Consider the following 21,109-nt stretch of genomic DNA (forward strand, 5'->3'; position numbering starts at 1 on the left):
GTTTTTGAAAATACTACACAATAATACAGGTTTAGTGGTTTAGAGTTGGATTGCATTGTAAAATACGCTAAGGTATGAGCTTCAGATTTGACAGTCCTGCAGTTTTTCATGTGCATACACTGTCTAGTGAAACGTGGAGAACCTTAGGGATGCACCAAAATACTTCAAGCTGGTGCAAACAAATGTTATCATTATACTATGGGCAGAACATTTAAGTCTGGGGAGGGATTGCTCTGAGCAAGAAGGATTTAAAAGAAACAGACTTAGTATTTGCAAATGTAGCACTTTTATTTGCTCAACTTGAAAACATCCTTAATATGCCAAACCAGTATCTCGATGCACTTTAAACTAGCACATATAATACACACATGATAACACAATGGACTGTTACAGTAATATGAATATGATTCGGCACCAAATAAAAGAGGAAATCTCTGCCTATACATACGTCTCTGTATGGACGGTTTCTATGTATAGTTGTGTTTCATTCCAAGATGTGTCAGTGATTGTATGTGATCGACAGAAAAACACAGCCGACATCTTACAAGCAAGCATGAGGTTCGGGGCAACAAAAGACAAATAAAGATGACGACACCGATGTCAGTCAGAAGACACAACATCTTTGCTCCAGCATCGAACTTATAATCAAATAGATTCGATATTTTGTCTCTGCCGGAAACCTCCCATTAAATGATCCCCCATTACCTTCCCTGTGAAAGACCTAATAGCGTGGAGCAGAATTTGGGATGTTATCTAAATGATGGCCATGTGTCCCTACATTTAACTCGAGACTAATTGACTTACTTTCCCTTCTAATTCACACTGGATCTCCTGAGAGTAATATAACAGGCCATTAGCTAGCCAAATCACTGCTGGGTATGGGATTGCAACATTTAGTCCAGATGAGGGATGCATTGTATCCCCTGTTCAATGGGGAAATATATATTCTCCCTCTGCAATAACTGCCACATAATGTATTGAGTATTGTAAAAAAAAAATAAGACTGCAAGAGCAGCACAGAGCGAGAGGCAAGGACTTGATTCACAGAAGTGTCCGTGAAAATACCACTGTGCCAAAACCAATCTGGCCTTTTTTCTTCAGGTCAATGATTCCTGAAAGCAAATGCTTTTGTCTTCTCTATCGTAGATGGGGAACATAAGAATATCAGAGACATCTTCTCCTAGTCATGAAGAGAAACACTCAAAAGAGAAAGAGCTAAATAAACCTTTGGTTAAAAATACATTTTAAATGCAAGCATACCCCACTGTGAACAAAAACCCTGGTGAACGTATTTTATCTGTAGTATTGAACTTGAACTTGTTTTATGTATCCACGCCAAATAGCGTAACTTGTTCTGTCTTTTCTTTTCAGTTCTGTTAAATAATCCATCAGAGGCTTTCTCTTCTCTTTCGATGTCAATCTATTCTTGGCAGGGGATATGTATCTCTAAGCTAACCCTCTTGATGAAATACATGTCTGTCAATCATGTTGGCTGATGATGGAACCTTGTATGACTCTCTCGCAGTATTTGCACTGTCTGAGTTTATATGAGCCAACTGATATAGGCTACAAGTGAATGTTTTCTGCAATCTAAGAGGACACAGTATATGTCTGTACCTTTATGATACAGTTTTAGACAATACAGTAGTTACTTCTTCATCAAAGAAGATGCCGTTGATATAGGCTACAACTGTATTCCTGATACAGTTTAAAGGGATAGTTCGTCATTCTGGCAATCAAACCCTTTTTTTCTACTTACTCAGAGTTAAATTCAATCCTTCTAGCTGCACCAGTAGAGAACCAGTCATTGCTCTAATGCTAGTTAGCAATGTATCCAGAAACGATCTTCAACTTCCTTCAAACTGCACTCAGACGTAAAAATGGTAGAGTGGAGTAAGTAGAGCCATTTTTTACCTTCAGCATCACTCCATCAACAGAAATATAGTATTCTTTCTAACAAAGACACTGTATCTATATATATATATATATATATATATATATATATATATATATATTCAGGATGTGGTGTATCCCTGGAAATAATCAGAATTAATTTAAACATTACAGTTTTGAAAAAATAGCTTGTCCAAAAAAAGTGGTCTCTTGGCACAGCTTACCCGTTATGGGTTAAGTTGAGCCACGGGATAGGTTAAATTAAGCCCCCTACAAACTTCTGTACTGAATGAAATATTACCACTACCTTTTTAAAACCATATCTATCTTTATTTCCCCAAACACAATTTAACTCAATCACAATCATTTTTGTATTTTAATAATTTTAAGGATCATTTAACACAGGCTTAACAATTACCAAAACCTTTGTACTTTAAAAAAACACTTTTAATATAGGCTAGGCCCTTTTGGTACCTCATATCCCAGCGATAATGCCTTCTATTATGCCTGGAAAGAAAACACTTCCATTTTCCAAACTTGCCATTGGCACAACCATTGCCACAACGTATCCCAAGGTAAACATTTTGACTATAATCCCACACAGCTACAAGGAGGCACTTTCATGCCTGCACCCGCACGCCTGACCAGCATCACCACCCTGGATGGTTCCGACCTTGAATATGTGGACATCTATAAGTACCTAGGTGTCTGGCTAGACTCTAAACTCTCCTTCCAGACCCATATCAAACATCTCCAATCGAAAATCAAATCAAGAGTCGGCTTTCTATTCCGCAACAAAGCCTCCTTCACTCACGCCGCCAAACTTACCCTAGTAAAACTGACTATCCTACCGATCCTCGACTTCGGCGATGTCATCTACAAAATAGCTTCCAACACTCTACTCAGCAAACTGGATGCAGTTTATCACAGTGCCATCCGTTTTGTCACTAAAGCACCTTATACCACCCACCACTGCGACTTGTATGCTCTAATCGGCTGGCCCTCGCTACATATTCGTCGCCAGACCCACTGGCTCCAGCTCATCTACAAGTCCATGCTAGGTAAAGCTCCGCCTTATCTCAGTTCACTGGTTACGATGGCAACACCCATCCGTAGCACGCGCTCCAGCAGGTGTATCTCACTGATCATCCCTAAAGCCAACACCTCATTTGGCCGCCTTTCGTTCCAGTTCTCTGCTGCCTGTGATTGGAACGAATTGCAAAAATCACTGAAGTTGGAGACTTTTATCTCCCTCACCAACTTCAAACATCTGCTATCTGAGCAGCTAACCGATCGCTGCAGCTGTACATAGTCTATTGGTAAATAGCCCACCCATTTTCACCTACCTCATCCCCATACTGTTTTTATTTATTTATTTTTCTGCTCTTTTGCACGCCAATATCTCTACCTTTACATAACCATCTGATCATTTATCACTCCAGTGTTAATCTGCATAATTGTAATTATTTGCCTACCTTCTCATGCCTTTTGCACACAATGTATATATAGACTCCCCTTTTTTCTACTGTGTTATTGACTTGTTAATTGTTTACTCCATGTGTAACTCTGTGTTGTCTGTTCACACTGCTATGCCTTATCTTGGCCAGGTCGCAGTTGCAAATGAGAACTTGTTCTCAACTAGCCTACCTGGTTAAATAAAGGTGAAATAAATAAAAAAAAATAAAAAAAAGGACCTCATATTGAAGCTTATAGAGACCCCAACTGATGCATAGAAGATCTTAAAATGATCTACTTTGGTTTAGATACAAGCATCATGAAACATCTAACACAATAAATTAATTTGACTTGCTGAAAATCCGTTTTTTGGACCTAACTTGCTTACCATTTTTTCCATGTGATTTCTTCCTTCGGACTCCATGAAATGATGACCTCTTCCTACATTTTGGTCAAATTATTACTTTTGTGAATGGTTTCCTAGAAACAAGGACGGCTCAACTAACCCTTTTGACTCAACTTACCCCACTCTCCCTTATCCATGAGTTCATTTGACTCTGGGTAAGATTACAAAATGGCTTAACTGCCTAAATGTCTAACTATCTCTTTAAGAGGAGACTCTAGAATCCCTCACCAGAGAAGATGTTGTTGATGTTCTCCAGTTTCTCCTGGACCCTGAGGCGAAGAATGTCCAGTAGGATGTCCTGAAAGTGCTCCCCCTTCACCCCCATCCTCTCCAACTGATGCTCACCCATCATCAGCAGTGCTCGGCCTGGGGAGGGGCAGAGCAAGGAGACAAGAGAGGTGGTGAGGGGAGGCCACTAGAGTTGGGGGCAAAATTATGCCTGTCAATTCAGGCTGGGTACATGGATTTTAAATTGAAAATTGTCTGAATTGCATGATCAACTTTATTTGTGTCAAACATGAGCTCTGTGTTCGGTATGATTAACAGAAATTGGGAAGATCATTGGAGGCAGTTAATGTTCCATGTCATGTTGTGGTGAACTGTCTGCAGGCATCCGATGCACACAGTACAGGGCTGGAGTAGGCCAGGGATAAAATATCACGTATATTCACAATTTAAAAAAATATTTTTTAAGATCATAGCAGTGTATTAATAATGACTGATATACATGACCATATCTTGTTTTGTTCTAAGACAAGATTTGGTAAGTAGAGGAGCTACTGAAGATAGTTACCGGATATGTCATGCTTCACGATGGCCAGTTGGAGGACACTCTTTTGGTAGGGGTGCTTCTCCTTGACCCAGTCAAACACGTCCACCATGGTCCAGAGGGAGACCCTTTTAGGGAGGCTCATTGTGGATTTCTAGCATGGGCTGCAATGTATATGCCAGGGGAGGAATAAACAGCACAAGAATCTAGTGTAAATCGGAGATTAGCATCACACAATGGATCCTTGGATTACATTCCTCAAAAAGTGGCAACCCACTTTCAGTACATCACTGCATTCTATACCAGAAAGTAGGCTGGTCCTCTTTGAAGTCATGTACAGTAGGTCGATTCATTACTGTCTTTCTATGTATAAAGCTCTCTTACAAAAACTTCCGTCTTTAGACATACAAATTACCATGCCCGGTGTTAGGGATGGCTAACTCTGGAGACTCCTTTGGTCTCCACAGAGTTAGGTAAATCTGCTTTTAGTTTGTTCCATACATGGGGTGCAAACAATCTACAGAGTTCCCTACAACTAGATGTACTGGTGCCTCTCAGACAGTTCAACATGTTGATTGGGGACATCTTTGCTGAGGAATGGGATTGTTCCTCTTGAGTGTGTTTTGAAATTGTGTATATTTGTATTATGTTGGATTAGTGAATCGTGTATATGCAGGGCTCCCTTGTAAAAGAGAACTTGGTCTCAATGGAACTCCCTGCTAAAACAAATTAATACTGCATTCACAAATGTTATGACAGTGAGATTGTTGCTTTTGTAAATCAACTTCATTATAGTACTATTTCCTCAGTCATGTCACCTAGGGTTCAACCAGTAGCTTTTATAGAGCTAAAACTGCATCCATGTTTATTTGGCCTTTACATGCTGTGGGGCATAGTATTGTTTTTGTGATGTTGGATATATAGGAATGTAATTTTCTGATTTAACAAAGAGACTGATCTATGATGGAATGAGCTCCCATATGAGTAATTACTGGACAGTCAGACCAGACAGTGAGAACCTCTCTCCTTGTACAGATGTAATTTGACCGCTCTGTTGCAGGGTGTAAAACGTGTAGTGTATTGAAGGTTTAAAAAGTCTTCTGAAGTTTGTAATTTCCATTTCACACTCGATTTTCCCTTACGAAAAATGTATCAACCCCTACAAAAGTGTCCATTAATTATAATCCATATAATTCATATTTCCTGTTACTGCAGGATTATTTTCCTGATGTAGCAAACTGGCTCAAATTAAGATCCACATCTGTATAGTACGTATCACCAGGAGTTTTTCCTGCCCACATAAAGAAAGCTCTAAACACTCTGAAATGTTGCAGTAAGATCTTCTCCCCGGAGCTAGGGGCAGTGGGATTAGATCTGTATACAAACCTCACGACAACCTGTATGAAACAATCTGAACAGAGAAGCACCTTTCTTTATCAGTCTTGCTGCTTTCCAGAAGGATTACATCACCATCTTCCTGATCTGACCGGAATGAAACCACATAATCTGACCCAGTTCATTTCTGACTGGTGTGTAATTCGATGTTTTGTGTGATTCAAAGTCTAGAGTATTTCATTTCTTACAATACACCCGGGTTAATCACATGATACTGGAGAGATAGGATCGTGAAAAAGTCGTGAAAAAGACATCCTGTGCATATTGACCATTACTCCCAACCCCAAATCTCCCCTTGGGCAGTTCCCTTCTGTTTGTTTTCACAAACTCTTGGAGAGTAGACCACGGACCAGACGGGGTATGAGGTTTGGAGTCAATTTCACTTAAGACTGACCTAATCAAATACTATATATCAGTTTTAGAGTAAAGCTCTGCGGGCCTGGAATGTTATAGGAAAAAGGTTCAATAAACATTATATGGGTTGGTGGAATAAAGATACAGAGAGAAGGTAAGAGGAGAAGGAGGGAAAATGAGAGGGAGATGATAGTACGTTTCTATGTGAGGAGGTGCATACAGTAGGTTACCCTTGCTCAGCTAATTAATCAAACTTGCCAAGTAATTGAACATACCTTAAACAGATGTTTAATGTTTTGAAGGACCTGGGTATACAAGAAGTGTATATATATTACGGACAGTCTTTTGCCAACAGAACTCCCAGTGGGTTTTTACTGAACAACATTAGGCCCAATGTGAGAAATACACCACCTAGTGGTGACATGTAATATCACAGAACATTCACCTCCAAATTCTACTACTGACTGTCATTCAATAACGTTATATTGTATGTTCAAGCGCGACACAGGTATACATGTAATTAACCTTTCACTGCAGTGGGCTAAATCAGGGTCCCACAGAGTTTTTCTTGGTAGTCTTAAACAAATCTGCTTTGAAACAAAAGAATACACCTCACACACATGGTTATGGGCTTAGAAAAAAGAAGACACCTGTACCATGTCAGATATAGAGTTGAAATATATTCCCATAAAATGGGGGGGACTATGTACCCTCAAATTAAATCTGCACTTTAACCTAGTAGTCATTGTATAATTTCAAAAATGATATGCTGGAGTACAGAGCCAAAACAACAACAAAAAATGTCACTGTCCCAATACTTTTGGAGCTCGGTGTAGACATGGTTTTAAAAAGGTAACCTTAGTGGTAATATTTCATTCAATACAGGCAAATGCAGGCAAATGCTTAACTTTGTGGTCAAAACTGTAATGTTTATATGAATTCTGAATATTTTCAGGGATACACAACACCCTGAAATATATGTAGACATCATTTTTTTGGAAGAATACTATATTTCCCTTGATGGAGTGGTGCTGGATGTAAAAAGGGCTCAATTTAACTAAATTACCCCACTCCCTCTAAAGTAATGGTATATGCCATTCACCGGAAATGTATTGAACTGCACTAACAACCGATAAAGGTCTAAAAGTGATGAAACCAAATCGGTAGTCTTTGTTTACAAGTGCCACTAGTATACAATCTACCGTAAACCCCACCACGTCGTGTTTGTAAAGTAAACCTGGCTCTGGTAAGGCAGACTTGAGTAGGCTAGTCCTTGTCGATGTCCTGCTTTCACTATCACTATTCACTATCTACTAGGCTAGAAATTCATAACAGTTAAAGTAAAAATTGTTGTAGTGTTTAATCAAGTACAGTTCGTCGTTTTATCGGCAGTCAGATCTTACCTGCCCAACCCTATCTGTGTCTGTTACGCCCGCGTCCTGCGCACCTGGTTGGAGGAAGAACCGCTACTCGAGGGCGGCCTCGTGTGGAAGGAACTCTAACTAAAATGTGATCTTGGCCCACAGCCATATTCATCCAAATAAAAATCGCATTTCACGCAGAGGCAATAAAGGCTATTTTATGACGGACATGCTTTAATTTAGGCTATTTATATACTGGGCCCACAGAGTCATGTTTACAAAATAGGCCTAAAGACAGAAATTAACTTTAGTCTATTCTAATATTTTTGCAGACGAATTACTTCGAATAGTTGATTTTCCTCTGACGATATTGAACTATCTATAATGTATGTATCGTATGAGGAATTAGGATGGTAGTCTTTGTAGGATCTGTAGAGATACATTGCGCCTTTTCTGTAGGCCTGACGTGCCATGCTTAAATGCCCAGAGGAGGGCGCATTTGTTCAGAAATGTGTAAAAAAGTTTTACCGCGGTACAAAATTTACACTGGACCCTGCCCCGGGCGCATGAATTGAGAAACGAGATACTATATAGAATGAGATGCGAACACATCTAATCAGAGTTGTCCAGGAAGCGGTATTCGTCACATCGTAGTCTCCATGCCTCCACTACAATTTTTAAAAGGGATTAATTGACCCAAGCATCACAGACTGGCTGTTGCACGGATCTCCACCCTGCGTTTATCTGCTGAGAGAGACTTCAGTGAATTGTCTTATGTTGAGAGGAAACATTTATTGAGATTTCAGTTCATTGGCAAAACATGCACCCTTTTTAGATAACATTTTGAGATGTGCATCTGTAATACTTTGTAGTCAGAACGTCGACAAGGTGAGTGACAAACTTTTCGAAAAGTTGCATCAATTTCTGTCGTGTAATTGTGACACCTGTTCTATGAGTTATTTGACAACATCAACAGAGTGAACCTGAAATGCATTTATACCCGCGGACCTTCTTACATTCATGTATGTCCATAGATACATTATTTTCAGTATTTTTGCATCATGACTTTGAAATTGCAAAAAAGATAAACGAGACAATTCACCTGTAGCCTCTTCATAATGACATCTGAATTAAATTATTGTATGGACACGTTATTTTACACCTGTGCTCTGGTATCCCCAAAAATAACGGGTCTGTGTTTCTCGTTGACTTCATGCCAAGAAAATGCACATCCAAAACCACTGAACGTTTTTTGTTCTATATTTCTCCACTCATGGGTGAAATGTCCGCGCGTTTAATTAACTGGGAAATGGGTTAATTCCCCACGGACGGATGGACACGGGATGTCTCTATAAGGTTTCCGCTGATGTGAGACTTCTGAGCCCACATGTACTGCTGACCCAGTGCACTCTGCAGAGAGACGCCACTCAGCTGTGAGGTGCACCGAGGACATTGGACATTTTAATTGTTTTCGCTCCTTTAGATTCAATCACTATCCAAGTATGCTGGTTTTCAGTGCGTCTAGTCTATTCAGACCTACCTGGCTGGCAGAGAGAAGGCAAATATTACAATGGCATAGTCATAGCCCACAGTGTGGCTTTTTGTCACAGTGATGGATGGAGAGCTCTGTCTTCTCCCTTTGCCTATAGGGACTTTATTTTTCATGATACATAATGACCTCGTGGAGATTGGACATGCTCAAGGGTTTGTTCCTGTATTTGAGGAGACATCACAAGGCGCACTCATTGCCAAGTAAAGCAATACCATGGAGGAGTTGTACTGAGCTTCCGACCGCAGAGGAAAAATACCATGGTGGGAACCTATCAGTGCCCTGCCTCTGGGGAAAAACACACAGAGATGTGAATGAAGGCAGGATGGAAGGGGTGTACATTCTCATAGTCCTGCATGGGGTGACCATGATCAGGGATGGTGTTAGCATACTGTACAGGTTTCCTAGCAGCCTGGTTCGGTAATGGCTGTCTGCCCTGTATCCAAAAATGTCAACTGACACTCCCTCTGCGTAATGAAAAAGGCCAGATTGAACTCTTTTTAATGACTTTGTTCAACAGTCCCACATCCGTCTCTGTATTCACTATCTATTCTCTATTACGGAGTTATTAATGACCTACTCCCCACCCACTAAAGTCCAAATGGCACTGTTTTCTCAGCCATAGCATACTGTACATGTACATGCACCATTCTCCTAAATCTAGTGGATTATTATAATATTTTATGAGGTACTAGTTTATTTCCTGCTGCTACTTGTTCATAGGGGGAGGAGTCCATAGGTCTGCCTCTGCTGTGGCCCAGGAATGTGGGAGTGCTTCTCTCTCTCACAGCTGTTCAGATGGGAATGTTCGGCTCTCTCTCTCTCTCTCTCTCTCTCTCTCGCTCTCTCTCTGACTACAGTCTGATTTATGGCACTAGATGGCAGCACAGAAGGCTTTGAACCCTCTACATTCTTGTCATTGATTATTATAATTCAACCCATGCCCCTTGCTTTATGTTTTAGATTCTCTGCTGTTTGCTTTAGAGACAAAAGTTATGACCTTGGTGTTGTATTCCATGCTAAAAAGATAAGGTAATAGATTGGTAAGGATACTTGTAATAATATGTAGTAGTCTGAGAGACAGGTACAGTGCTCGACCGACGGCCCTACATCCACACTTCAACTTCAAGTTAATAACGAACGCTTTGACACTGACAGCCTGCCACATTAGTGAGACTTGAGATTGTTAGCCATGGCGTATAAGAGACAGATCACTCAGATCAACGTTGGAAACAAGAGTGGGGAGATATAGAGCTTGATAGAATGTAATAAGTCAGCTTTGTCCTGCCAGAGGTTTTACTGGAACATTTCATCTATTCATGCAATCTGGAGTGCATTCATTGCAAGTATTTTTTCTCTCCCCTAAAGCAAAGACAGTGACTTCATCCAAGTAGTTCATAATCAGAACAACAGGCAAAGGGGGGGGAGGGGCATGGCAGTGGCACACTCAATCTAAAATAGGCCAGTAGAATAGAGCGGTGGTCTGGTCTCTTTAGTGCTCCTGAGCTGCTATGGACTGCCAGACCATTACAGCCTGATTGTAATAGCTGTTATTACACTGGAAGGTAGTGTGGTCAGTCTGGTGTCTGCTATTGTATGCCAAAGACGAGCATTTCTGAAGGAGATACATCATCTTGTCCAGAGGGGTTAGAATCAGCATGTCAAGATGAGGAAGCTCACGTGCTTTACATTACATTTCGGCTGTGATTCTCTGTTCCATGAATGACTATGGAAGTACACGCATACAGAGAGATTTGTATTGTTCTCTTGCATATTGCTTTGATTGCATGGAAATCATCTGTTTTGTCCACCCTACAGTTCCTGAATGGAGAATAAGGCCATGTACCTGAGTACATACGAAGAGAGGGAGAACGGATCCTTCTGTGAGGAGGGCTACGATGGCAGGAACCTATCAAAGCTGAACCTGTGTGAAGACGGTAAGAAGCAGTTTCCCTTATGTTCTGTATAAATCCTTGCCCCTTGACCTTTCACACATGGGCCCACAGGCCCATGTATAATCACAGCATATTAGAATCTCTTTGAATTCTGCCATTGATGGAAGAATTCATTTAGTGCCTCCATATGTGAGGTGCTCATATTTCAGCTCATGAAGGGATGCAAGCAGAGTTCCTTTGACCCGACTTAGTCATGACCTTTTCAGAGGATATGCTTGTAACTGCAAAGATAAACATGGGAAATCTGACTCCTGTCCCCCAACCCTCCTGGGGACTGAAGAGTTCTCTCACCCAGCGAGCAGTGAAAAAACACTAAGTGCTGATAGAATGTTGTGTGTGTTAATGTGTGAGGGTTTCGGGCTTGGACAGGTGTAGCGGAGAAAATCTACTTTAGTGTTCTCAAGTTATGACCTCCGGCATGGCACGCTAGTGGGAAAGGCTTAACGAGCCTTACCAGTGAAATGGTTATAATTCTGTTGGCCTCTTCTTGCCCAAGTCAACTAGTTTGTCCCTAAACTTGCCAAGCATACACACTGTAAACACTGAAGGACATTGTTGCCATCACACCCCCTTTAAAAAAAGTTAGGCTGTACATGCAGCCACATACTGCCAATTTAACTTGTGGTCTTTGGTGTTGTGTCTAAACGTATTACAATTTCTGTCTTCATTTTGCAGGATTTTTTAAAAAGTCGAAGCTGTTCTGCTCCACTTCCTCTATAAATATTCAGTCGCGCTGCCTGATGTCAGCTTGTGTTTAGACTTTATTGACCCCTATGAATATCTAAGATAAGTAGATATTGTAATGTACACTATATGTGGTAAATACTCAGGGTGTACGGTAGGATATATGATACACATGATGCCATGAAGTAAACACTTTAAAGCACCAGTGTTTTTCTGTGGAACATTTTTATTTACGCGTTTCTCTTCCACAGAAAAACTAGTGTGGTTTAGTTAGCAGGCAAATTTGACTGAAAAATGTCAAACGAGTCACCCTTTACATGACCAGCATGCATACCTTCCAAAATGGAAATGTATTTTATGTTTTCACTCTAACATTCAAAAAGGCACATTTCAACAAACAAATGCTTAGTATTTGTATCATTGAGGTCCACGTTTGCACGGCTCAAATATGCAAAGGCTTCAACATTTCTATACATTCCATATATTTCACTCGCTTAAACAGACGTGTTTTTTTTATTTCGCCTTAAGAAAAGGTACTTTATCATGGAGCTCAGCCTAGTGGGATGTGATGTGAAGTGGCTCTTCTGCAAGGTTATTGTTCACACAGAATCCCAGCAGCCACAGCATGTGTGCAGCACAGATCCACTGCCTGTCTCCACTGACATGACATCACCAGTCTTAGTACAATTGAAACCGGGCTGCAGAGCAGGCACAAGGCTGTTTATGGAAAATAGGCTGAAGGCCTTGTCTTCTAAAGCAGGCTCCTCAGTGACTTCAGAGCTAAATGTTCCACAGAGAGGAAGAGAAAGACCATAGAAGAACCATGTTTCAGGCTGTTTCTAAAAAACAAGTCATTTTTTGTCTTGTGGCTGGGATGAGTTGCCAGGAGAACATAAAATCAAAGTGTGTAGTAATTTCCTCTCGGGTCTCTCTCAGGGCTTATGTCGCCTTGAAATAAGACAATGTGCTTCATGACCTAATAGCATAATACACTCTGGAATTGATACCAAATTCCTATTAGACTGAAATCTTAGCATGACTAATGATGTCTTCTGTCACCATTTTTTGGGGGCCTATTTGACCTATTTGACCAATGTTCCCTTGCTTGCTCAGTAATCCTTGCTTGCTCACACACATGTCGCACACACTTCCAACTGGAATGTCACGATGACAGTTTTATCAGAATGAATTCCCCTGAAACCGTTTGGCCTGGACAGTGCAATAAGTGTTTAATGAATGTATATATTGCTCTGTATCTGGGTGGCAGCCCTGTGATGTATGGTGGTGCAACAGCGGCCAATAGGCCAAATGCCAGACTTGCAGACTTTGTTTTGACTCTCATGCTCACTACAATATCAGCCCAGTGGGGAATCAAGGCCTCCAAGTCGCTACGTCAGTACTAATAGAGCAATAACACAATCATTTGGGGGGATTTCTTTGCACTCATAAAGTTGTCCTATAGTATGAGAGATGCTCATATTGTATCTGACCGCAACAAGTCATTCAGTCTACGGTCAGGCATGCATTTTCATGTAGGACATTTTTATTACCTCATGACATGTTATCCTAATTTCATCCGACTTCTTTTATCCTCTACCCCTCACTTCAGACCTCACCTAAGAGCCTTTATGTCCGTCTTTGTTGTCCATTTCTAAAGAGATGTTTTCTTTTTCAGCCGGCTCTGCCAAGAGGAGAAGAAAGTCAGACAATTGCTGCAGCCACCTGAACTCCCTGTCTGCCATCAAGTATGCCATCGTGTCTCTATACATCCTGGTACTCTTGTGTATCCTTGGCCTCTGTTTAGCAGGTAAGTCAAATCACTTGAGTTACAAACGGGCTCTTTGTGAGTTTAAATTAACAACCACAGCGACCCTATCTGGGTAGTTAAAATAAGATAAAAGACTATATTGGACACTGTCAATGTTATTCTAGTTCCCAAGAGGTGAATGGTGGAATAATATCCTTTACATTTTTCCTTGTGGGATCAAATGTGATCGAAATCAATGATGTACACTGTCTGAAACGGGTATTCTGGTTGACTTGTGTTCAGATGTGTTCAGTTCTCAAGTTCTTCAAGTGAAATTCCAAATTGTTAGTACATCTGACTTCACTTGAGAACTCTGGTCTTCAGCCGTTTGCAACCAATGACATTAGATTAAGATTAAGATGAAGAATGAATTGGTAAATGTATGGGTACTGTGACATTTAAACAGTTAGTCTGTCTGAGGTAATACATAAGGATTATGCTTTGCAATTGTACTCCACTTTAAATTTAAGTAACTGTCTCATTCAGTATATGGAATAATGTAATTTGACACAGGCCTTTCCAACTCCTTCCATCAGGACCATAATAACTGAAGTTCTATAGGTTGAAACAGGCAACATTTCCATTCCCTGTTTTGGAGACAAAGGAGGGTCTGTCCCAGTACTAGATGGGTGTACCGAATAAACTGTCCACTGGGTGTATATTTATTGATTATGCAAATCCTATAAATTAAAAGGGCCAATTTTGGTGCAATTAATTATCTTAATTTGTCAGATGAAATTAAATTTCAACAAAATAATGTTGCAGAAATGCTAATCTTATCTTTTTCTAACAACGGCAACAATTTCAGAACAATCTGAGATGGTGGGTGTCATGGCTTGATGTGATGGTTCCGGAACGACTCTCCTGTCAAGCCGTGTCCAGAGCCTCTCCCCTCCTCCAGGCCTGAGTCTGTGTGTGTGTCTGTGGAAGGATGTCTATAACGTGACTTGTCAGGGTTAGAACCAATACTCTGGTGACCTGCAACGCTGATATGTCAGACGTGGGCAACACCTTGGTGCTTTACTTAGACAAGAGCAGCAGGACTAACAGAAAGGGGCTTGAACAGGGGAGTGATGTGAAGTCACTGTCTTGACAGGTCTTTCAAGACTAATGACCACTCTGGTGGGATGAATGCAAAACTGTGGAAAGTTTGAAGTTGGATTTATGTTAATGTTTTTTGTTGTCGTTTACACCGATTTTGAATTATACCATTGTTGCCTAGATTGATTAACACTAGCTGTGACCCCACTCCCCGAGGGTGTCTCAGGAAGAGTGGGATCTGCAAAAAAACACATTTCCAATTCCAACATGCGAATGAATTACACGCCTGTACATGTGTGAAATAGGACAAACATAAGCACCAGTTTTGTTTTAGCTTTTTGATTGATTTGGAAAAATCCAAAGCATCTGAAAAGAATGAGGCTCTTGGTAGCCATGGCTGACAAATGAATAATGTTTCACTGGTAGATACTAGGTCTGTAGCCCAGTGAAACCCTGCAGTGTTTCCCTGTAAATCACAACTCTGCATTATTCTTAAAGGGGGACAGTTCCCGGACACAGACTTAAGCGTTTGGGTTGGTGAACAGCGGGAATCTGAATGGATAAACTCTGTGTAATCTCTATGTAATTTGAAGCAGGCCTTTCCAACTCCTTCCATCAGGACCATAATAACTGAAGTTCTATAGGTTGATACAGGCAAAGGCATTATTGGGACCGACATGCAATACCAGTGACATCATTTGAAAAGGAGCCTGAAAACTGTATGAGACAAACACTGTCATGGAGGTATTTAGTCATTTGTGGTTTAAATTTAAGCTAACTTAAAAACTAATCAAACAGAGCTTTCAGATAGTCCCTATAGAATGACATGTGGATCATTAGATGCTGAATGAGATTAACATAACATGAGGACCGCTGTGGAGGGGAAAATTACATAGTGATCCTGCCAAGTTTCCAGTGTGAACACGAACCAACACCCAGTGCACTTTTTAATCCACATTCATATATATACTTTGCGTTCATATGTGAATATTTATGACGTCTCCCTATATGACCTGGGCTTCAATCTCCGAGCCAGCACAAATATGCAGACCTGACATCTGAACCTTTAATCTATGCTTTTAGATAGATACTGTAAGAGAGAGGGATCATATCACTCGATATTTCAGATGTACTCGTTGACCCATGCTGAGCGATTACATCTCTGTAAGGTCGGAGAAGGCACGGCAGGAATACAGAACTGAACCCTGTAGACTGTATCAGAGGATGCTCACACGCTTTCCGTAAACAACCTCTGTTGCGTTACCTCTGGCCACTGCACACTGACTCAGAATGGCTGTTGCAGCTGTTAAACAGTTGAACAGCTTACATACAGTACAATCAAATAAATCTGCTACTTAGTAGGATTAGCATAACTACACATTACTCGGGCCATCACAGTAACTATCACCCTCCTCCTCAGGAATTGAGATGGAATGGAAGTGCCAAGGACAGTAAGGAGGGACATATGGAGAGAATAGAGAATTGGGATACTGTATAACAGTCTAAAATCTCAGGGTTCAGCTTGGCAGAGCAGTGAAGTAAACCTGAAGCACTTGTTCTATGGCTACTTGACCTTAGCACATGATGTTGAGAGTATATGAGAAGTGAGTGACCCAGCTATTATTTAGGTTCCAGTGGGGACCTCCCTGATTAAGTCTGGCTCTCTCAGCTGCCTGAAAGTGTTCCAGTGAGTTTAACAACCTTTAGGATCCTTACTGTCTCTCATAGTTTTTATCCTCCATGTGTATGTGTAAAAGTAATGCACTTGTTCGACCAGTACTTTTAGATGGGAAGGAACCGGTGCAGTCAAGAGGGAAAAGGCTGCAAAAAATAAATGAAATACCAACCCAAAAACTGTATGTAGGATAAATGTGAAGGAGGATGTCACCGAGAGTTCATGCTTTTCTACTGTCAACAACTGAGCGTGAAGAGAGGCAGCTTCCTATTCCAGGTACATAACTAATGTGTCATGTTAGAGTTGTTCTATTTCAATAGCTAAACAAATTGTAGCTGCTTTCAAAAATGTTTTTAACTTGGCTACATTAGTCTGTATAAATGGCCCCTATGAATCATAATCAAGTGCCTAGTTAAGCTTCAGGCATTGGGAGCTATTACCCCCTTTACAGTGGGTTCATGTTTCAAAGCGTGAAAACACCAGGATTTGCTGGTAATAACTGCTCTCCAAACCTTTTTCCTGCATAGTCCTGTTCCAAATGCCTACAAGTCATCTGGACAGTCTCTCTACATATGAAATAAACCACATGGACCTGTTCAGATCATCTATTGTTTTGAAGGCCGACTAGTTGCCTATTCCTTGATACGGTCATAACCCACTGCGCACAGGCATCAGTTCAATGTGTACTTTTGATTTACATTTGGTTGAGTTTTCAACCTAATGTGAATTCAAGGGGAAATCAATCAAAAATGTCACCATGTTATTGGATTTAGGTTAAAAGACGAAATGCACCTAAGTTGATGACTTTTTGCAAATCCAAGCAGTTCTCCACATTGATTCAATGTCATCACATCGATTGGTGGTTAAAGTCCTCTTCCTGTTTTGTTTACCTAGTTTCTTTCTGACAAGACATAAGTTATGTTCTCGAATTTGGCCAAACTACGTTGGTATTTTACCTCCTGTTTTGGGCTCGGTGTGTCAATGTATGTATGTTTCTTACAAGCTTAATTCAATTAAACAGTCACTTTTTTTTGTTACTTACCTCACTTAGCCAGCAGATTCCTGGTTTGAGAGAAACAGATTTGTTTGGAGCTGTAGGACAACGTTTTCCATAGGCCTGTCTGGCATACATTTGAAATATAAGAGATTTAAAAGAGCGTTGTTGGGCGTGTTTCAATGTTGTGCAAGCCCAGTTCCATGAACTAAACCTCATCCATCTGTGTAAATAGTTCAACAGAGGAGCACTGCTGAGAGAGAACATTCAACAGGAAAACCTTTCTGCTCTGTCATGAGTCATGACGGCCTCACCGTCACTTCTCCCCAGATGGTTATTAGTTGGAACGATGGTGACTTGATTTAGTTCTACAGGCTCAGCACCAGCTTAACATGCTCTGAGGCTACTTTATAAGGAACACAGTCAGACCTGAGATGATATTGTTTTTTTTTTATGTCTAAGCAGTTTCGAGAGATCAAGATCAAGGCACCACTCGCTGTCCATGTTTTTATAGTCTTGGTAAAAACATATTGGTCCGTTCACTGATACCAGTGTCTAGTTATTTGCTTTTCTCAATCAGAGTTTTGCTATATTTAGGAGTCCCTATTCTTGGACCTTCCTCCCTGCTAGGCTGTCTGGATAGAGACTTACATCCTTCTGTTGAGAGGAAATGACCTTTTATAGATACAGGCATCTACAGTATTTTACTGTAGACATACTGTAGACTTAGGCTATTGCTAATCATTGGCGTCCACAAACAATGTTTAGAAATGCCCTCCAACCCCTGTGTATTAATACATGTTATATGGCATGATTCTCTACCACAGGAACCATTTCCTGTATGCCTCTGTTTCCCCTATACATTTGAGTAATGTTCTCCATTTGAATGTACTGTATGGAACCAGTCAAATCTGTGCAAATTTTTACTTATGGCTTTTATCCCGAATTGGATCGTTGGAAAAGTTGAGGGCTGCTGATTTTCCTTACAAGTTGCTGGTTAGCATAAATGACCATAATACTGTAGGTTTCTGCTATGAAAAATCAGACCTCCGATTTTGTTTTCCACTTAACTTGTTTTTTTATGACATGGCATTCCTTAGATGTTCTGCTTTTTGGGCTGGACCTCGACTCTGCATGGATGGTCAATTGAGCCGCTCCTCATAGCTCAAAGATAACCTCAGTAGTACTACCACACCCAACTCTATGGTGCAAAATCTTTCTAGGGTTTAATATTTAATTGGTTTTATATGTGATTTTGAAGTCATGTGATTGTAAAAGAGCCGTGTGCTATTGAACTTCTCCTGCCTTGCCGAAGTCAATTTGGACCAATGAAACCATCTTCCTTGTCTTCGGTATGATGTTTGCAGGATATGATCTGGACAGGGCGCTGGGGCTTTCTTGGCCCAGTTTGTGTAAAGCAGTAAAGCTTAGTCCCAAACCTCTCTGCTTACTCTCAACCACACTGCTGGCCAACATAACCACAAACTGACAGATTAAAGGAAGGTCTGTGGTCTGATGCCAACCTTGTGGCGTTTTCATTATCTGTGACCAACTAGAAAGGCACTACTCAGCCAAATTATTAGAAGTGTAGGACTTGGGCGAGGCAGGAGACATTCATATCCAGTCTGAGTTTTTGGGAAAATAATGAGAAGTTGAGCTTAACATAACCACAGACAAGTTTTTTATGGTGTCTGAAGTTATTTATGACCATATTTACACATTTCATATAACATGATACAAGATTTTAAAAAGCATGAATCTATAACACATGTCATGCCCAGTTCACCCATAGAGTAACTTTCTCCTCATAGCTGAAAGAGAACATCAATTGAACTGCCACACCCAACTCTGAAAAACTATTGGGTTTTCGTGCACATTTGCAAGTTATTTCTTATTTTTATGTGTTTACGTTTGATATTAGTGAGAAGTGAACTTTTATATGGGCTTCATAAGCATTCCGAAGAAGACAAAGATTTTCCGCAAACACGTGTAGCTTGGCAACAGAGTTAAAGCCCTGGCTGGAACCCTCTCTAGTTTCCAAGTGCCCCTTTTTGCCCCAGTTTCTGTCCATTCTTCTTTGGAAAAGCCCCTCTAATGAACTTCTGAGCTGACGTTCAGGCTCCTTTGTGCTGAACTCATTACAGACAAGGATGAACCCTTGGGTTCCCGTTGGATAAGTCCTGCTCCCTATAGGCTTACTAGGAAGTCATGAATGCTAAAAAGATGCCCATTCAGACAGAGAGCTAAACAGCATGTCAATTAACATTGTAGCCATAATTGGTCTGGCACGTTGCTGGACTGTGCACTTTGCAGTTCCTCACTGTTATAATGAGTTGTCCCCATGTGCTGAGTTCATTCCACGCAGAGAGCTTTGTCAGCTGTTCTATCAAAAATAGTCAGGGGTTAGTGACGAAAGGGCCGATAAGCTCTGACACAATATCTGGACTGGATGTTAATAATATCCTTTCATTAAAACGTTCTGTTGGGAATTGTTGATTTGAATCTTAGTTTTTCCTTGGCTGTCGGTGGTCCCTCCTAACCGACCGGGACAAAACCCCTTCATGTCAAGAGGTTAATAGGATATAAACTATTCCACTTTCAAGGACCTCAAGTAGTTCACAACAGACAAGTTTTAGAAAAATTTACACCGGAAAACCAAAGCTCTGCCTGTCCAATAAACCAGCAGTGTCATTGATACAACTTTTCACAAATGACGACAGTGATTCTAGAAGTCTGCAGGAGAGGACTATAAATGTATATCACACTCGAATGTCGCAGCAGGCTACAAAATGAAACCTCCAAATTTTTCTCTGTTTTACAAAGGGGTAATTAAGCACAAGAGATTCCGAGGCCTCATGCTGGGCTGTGTTTGTGTCTTGGCCGTCGTAGGGTTTCCAGCCTCAGTGATTATACTGCTGGGAAAACACACAATGCGTGATGGCTGCCATCAGGGGCTTGCATAGTTGTTACTTTCAAACAGTGTATGGGGAGTTGATGAGATGGCAAAGACAAATTAAACAAACGGTTGGAGAGCAAAAACCGAAGGGATTGTTTGTCTCATGTCCAAACCCCAGGTTATAGATAGTAAAGTTACATGAGCCTGGTATCGGTTTGTGTTGACTCTACAGTAAACCTCTGAGATCAACATCATGGCCTTCTTTTGTGGCTGTAAAAGTTGTTTTGCGACATTCTTATAAAAATAGTGTTTAGTCTCGGGAAACGAACGTTTGAAGAGGGAAATTTCATCTGTCTCATTACTTGGTTTACCAGTGTTGTTCAAAGTTGTTTGCCTCAATGCTTCTTCAAGGTACAGCATCTCATAAAACTGTAGTGTTGACAAACCTGCAGGCAATGATGTAGATAATGCCCTCCCTCCCTGAACATCAGAAGTAGTAATGAATAGATGCAGAGATAAGCTCATATGAATTGAGAGAGAATACTGTCACATAAGTTTCCTTAGGCACAAGACATTTTCAATTTCCATAGTGAAAGCCCTCGGGAGAGAACGAGAACAGGTGCTTTCTACCTCAGGGGCTTCAGGGAAAAGCTCCCCCTGTGGTCCTAGAATACATCACTTCAATCAGCCAACCCCCCTTTCAGCAGGACTTGGCTTTGATCCCTCTCACACCAGAGAAAGTGAAGCAGAATCAAACAAAAGCCTGGGTTCTATATTCCAGCAGCGAGGTTTCAGATAGCTGGTTAAAATTCCATTCCACACATCCCGAGCTAGCTACAGCCTGCTGGTCAGGTCTGACCTTCTCATTGTCCAGC

At 40.8% G+C, this 21,109-nt stretch overlaps 2 protein-coding genes across 2 annotated transcripts in view; one reads left to right on the forward strand and one right to left on the reverse strand.

Annotated features, from left to right (window-relative positions):
* Positions 1–3,968: 3,968 nt before the first annotated feature.
* On the reverse strand, positions 3,969–4,674 carry LOC139408036 (sterile alpha motif domain-containing protein 12-like). The gene is made up of 2 exons (XM_071151864.1): positions 4,548–4,674; positions 3,969–4,120 (listed from the first exon to the last, which is right to left on the reverse strand). The coding sequence occupies exons 1-2, from the start codon at positions 4,666–4,668 to the stop codon at positions 3,969–3,971; spliced, it is 273 nt and encodes a 90-aa protein (XP_071007965.1). The 5' UTR covers positions 4,669–4,674.
* A 3,595-nt stretch (positions 4,675–8,269) lies between these two features.
* Positions 8,270–21,109, forward strand: part of LOC139407117 (scavenger receptor class A member 5-like) — a 50,136-nt gene continuing 37,296 nt past the window's right edge. Inside the window, exons 1-3 of the mRNA XM_071150516.1 lie at positions 8,270–8,521; positions 11,001–11,119; positions 13,497–13,628. Coding sequence (XP_071006617.1) covers positions 11,008–11,119; positions 13,497–13,628 — 244 coding nt within the window. The 5' untranslated portion in view covers positions 8,270–8,521; positions 11,001–11,007. The remainder of the gene's footprint in view (positions 8,522–11,000; positions 11,120–13,496; positions 13,629–21,109) is intronic.

Source organism: Oncorhynchus clarkii, chromosome 4 (assembly GCF_045791955.1).
Source record: "Oncorhynchus clarkii lewisi isolate Uvic-CL-2024 chromosome 4, UVic_Ocla_1.0, whole genome shotgun sequence".
NCBI lineage: Eukaryota > Metazoa > Chordata > Actinopteri > Salmoniformes > Salmonidae > Oncorhynchus > Oncorhynchus clarkii.

What these genes read in the sequence shown, in the direction of transcription:
- LOC139408036 (XM_071151864.1), bottom strand. Translation starts at nt 4,668, where the DNA reads ATGAGCCTCCCTAAAAGGGTCTCCCTCTGGACCATGGTGGACGTGTTT. An exon ending in CGTGAAGCATGACATATCCG is followed by an intron (nt 4,121 to 4,547) that starts GTAACTATCTTC and finishes GCCCCTCCCCAG; the next exon opens with GCCGAGCACTGCTGATGATG.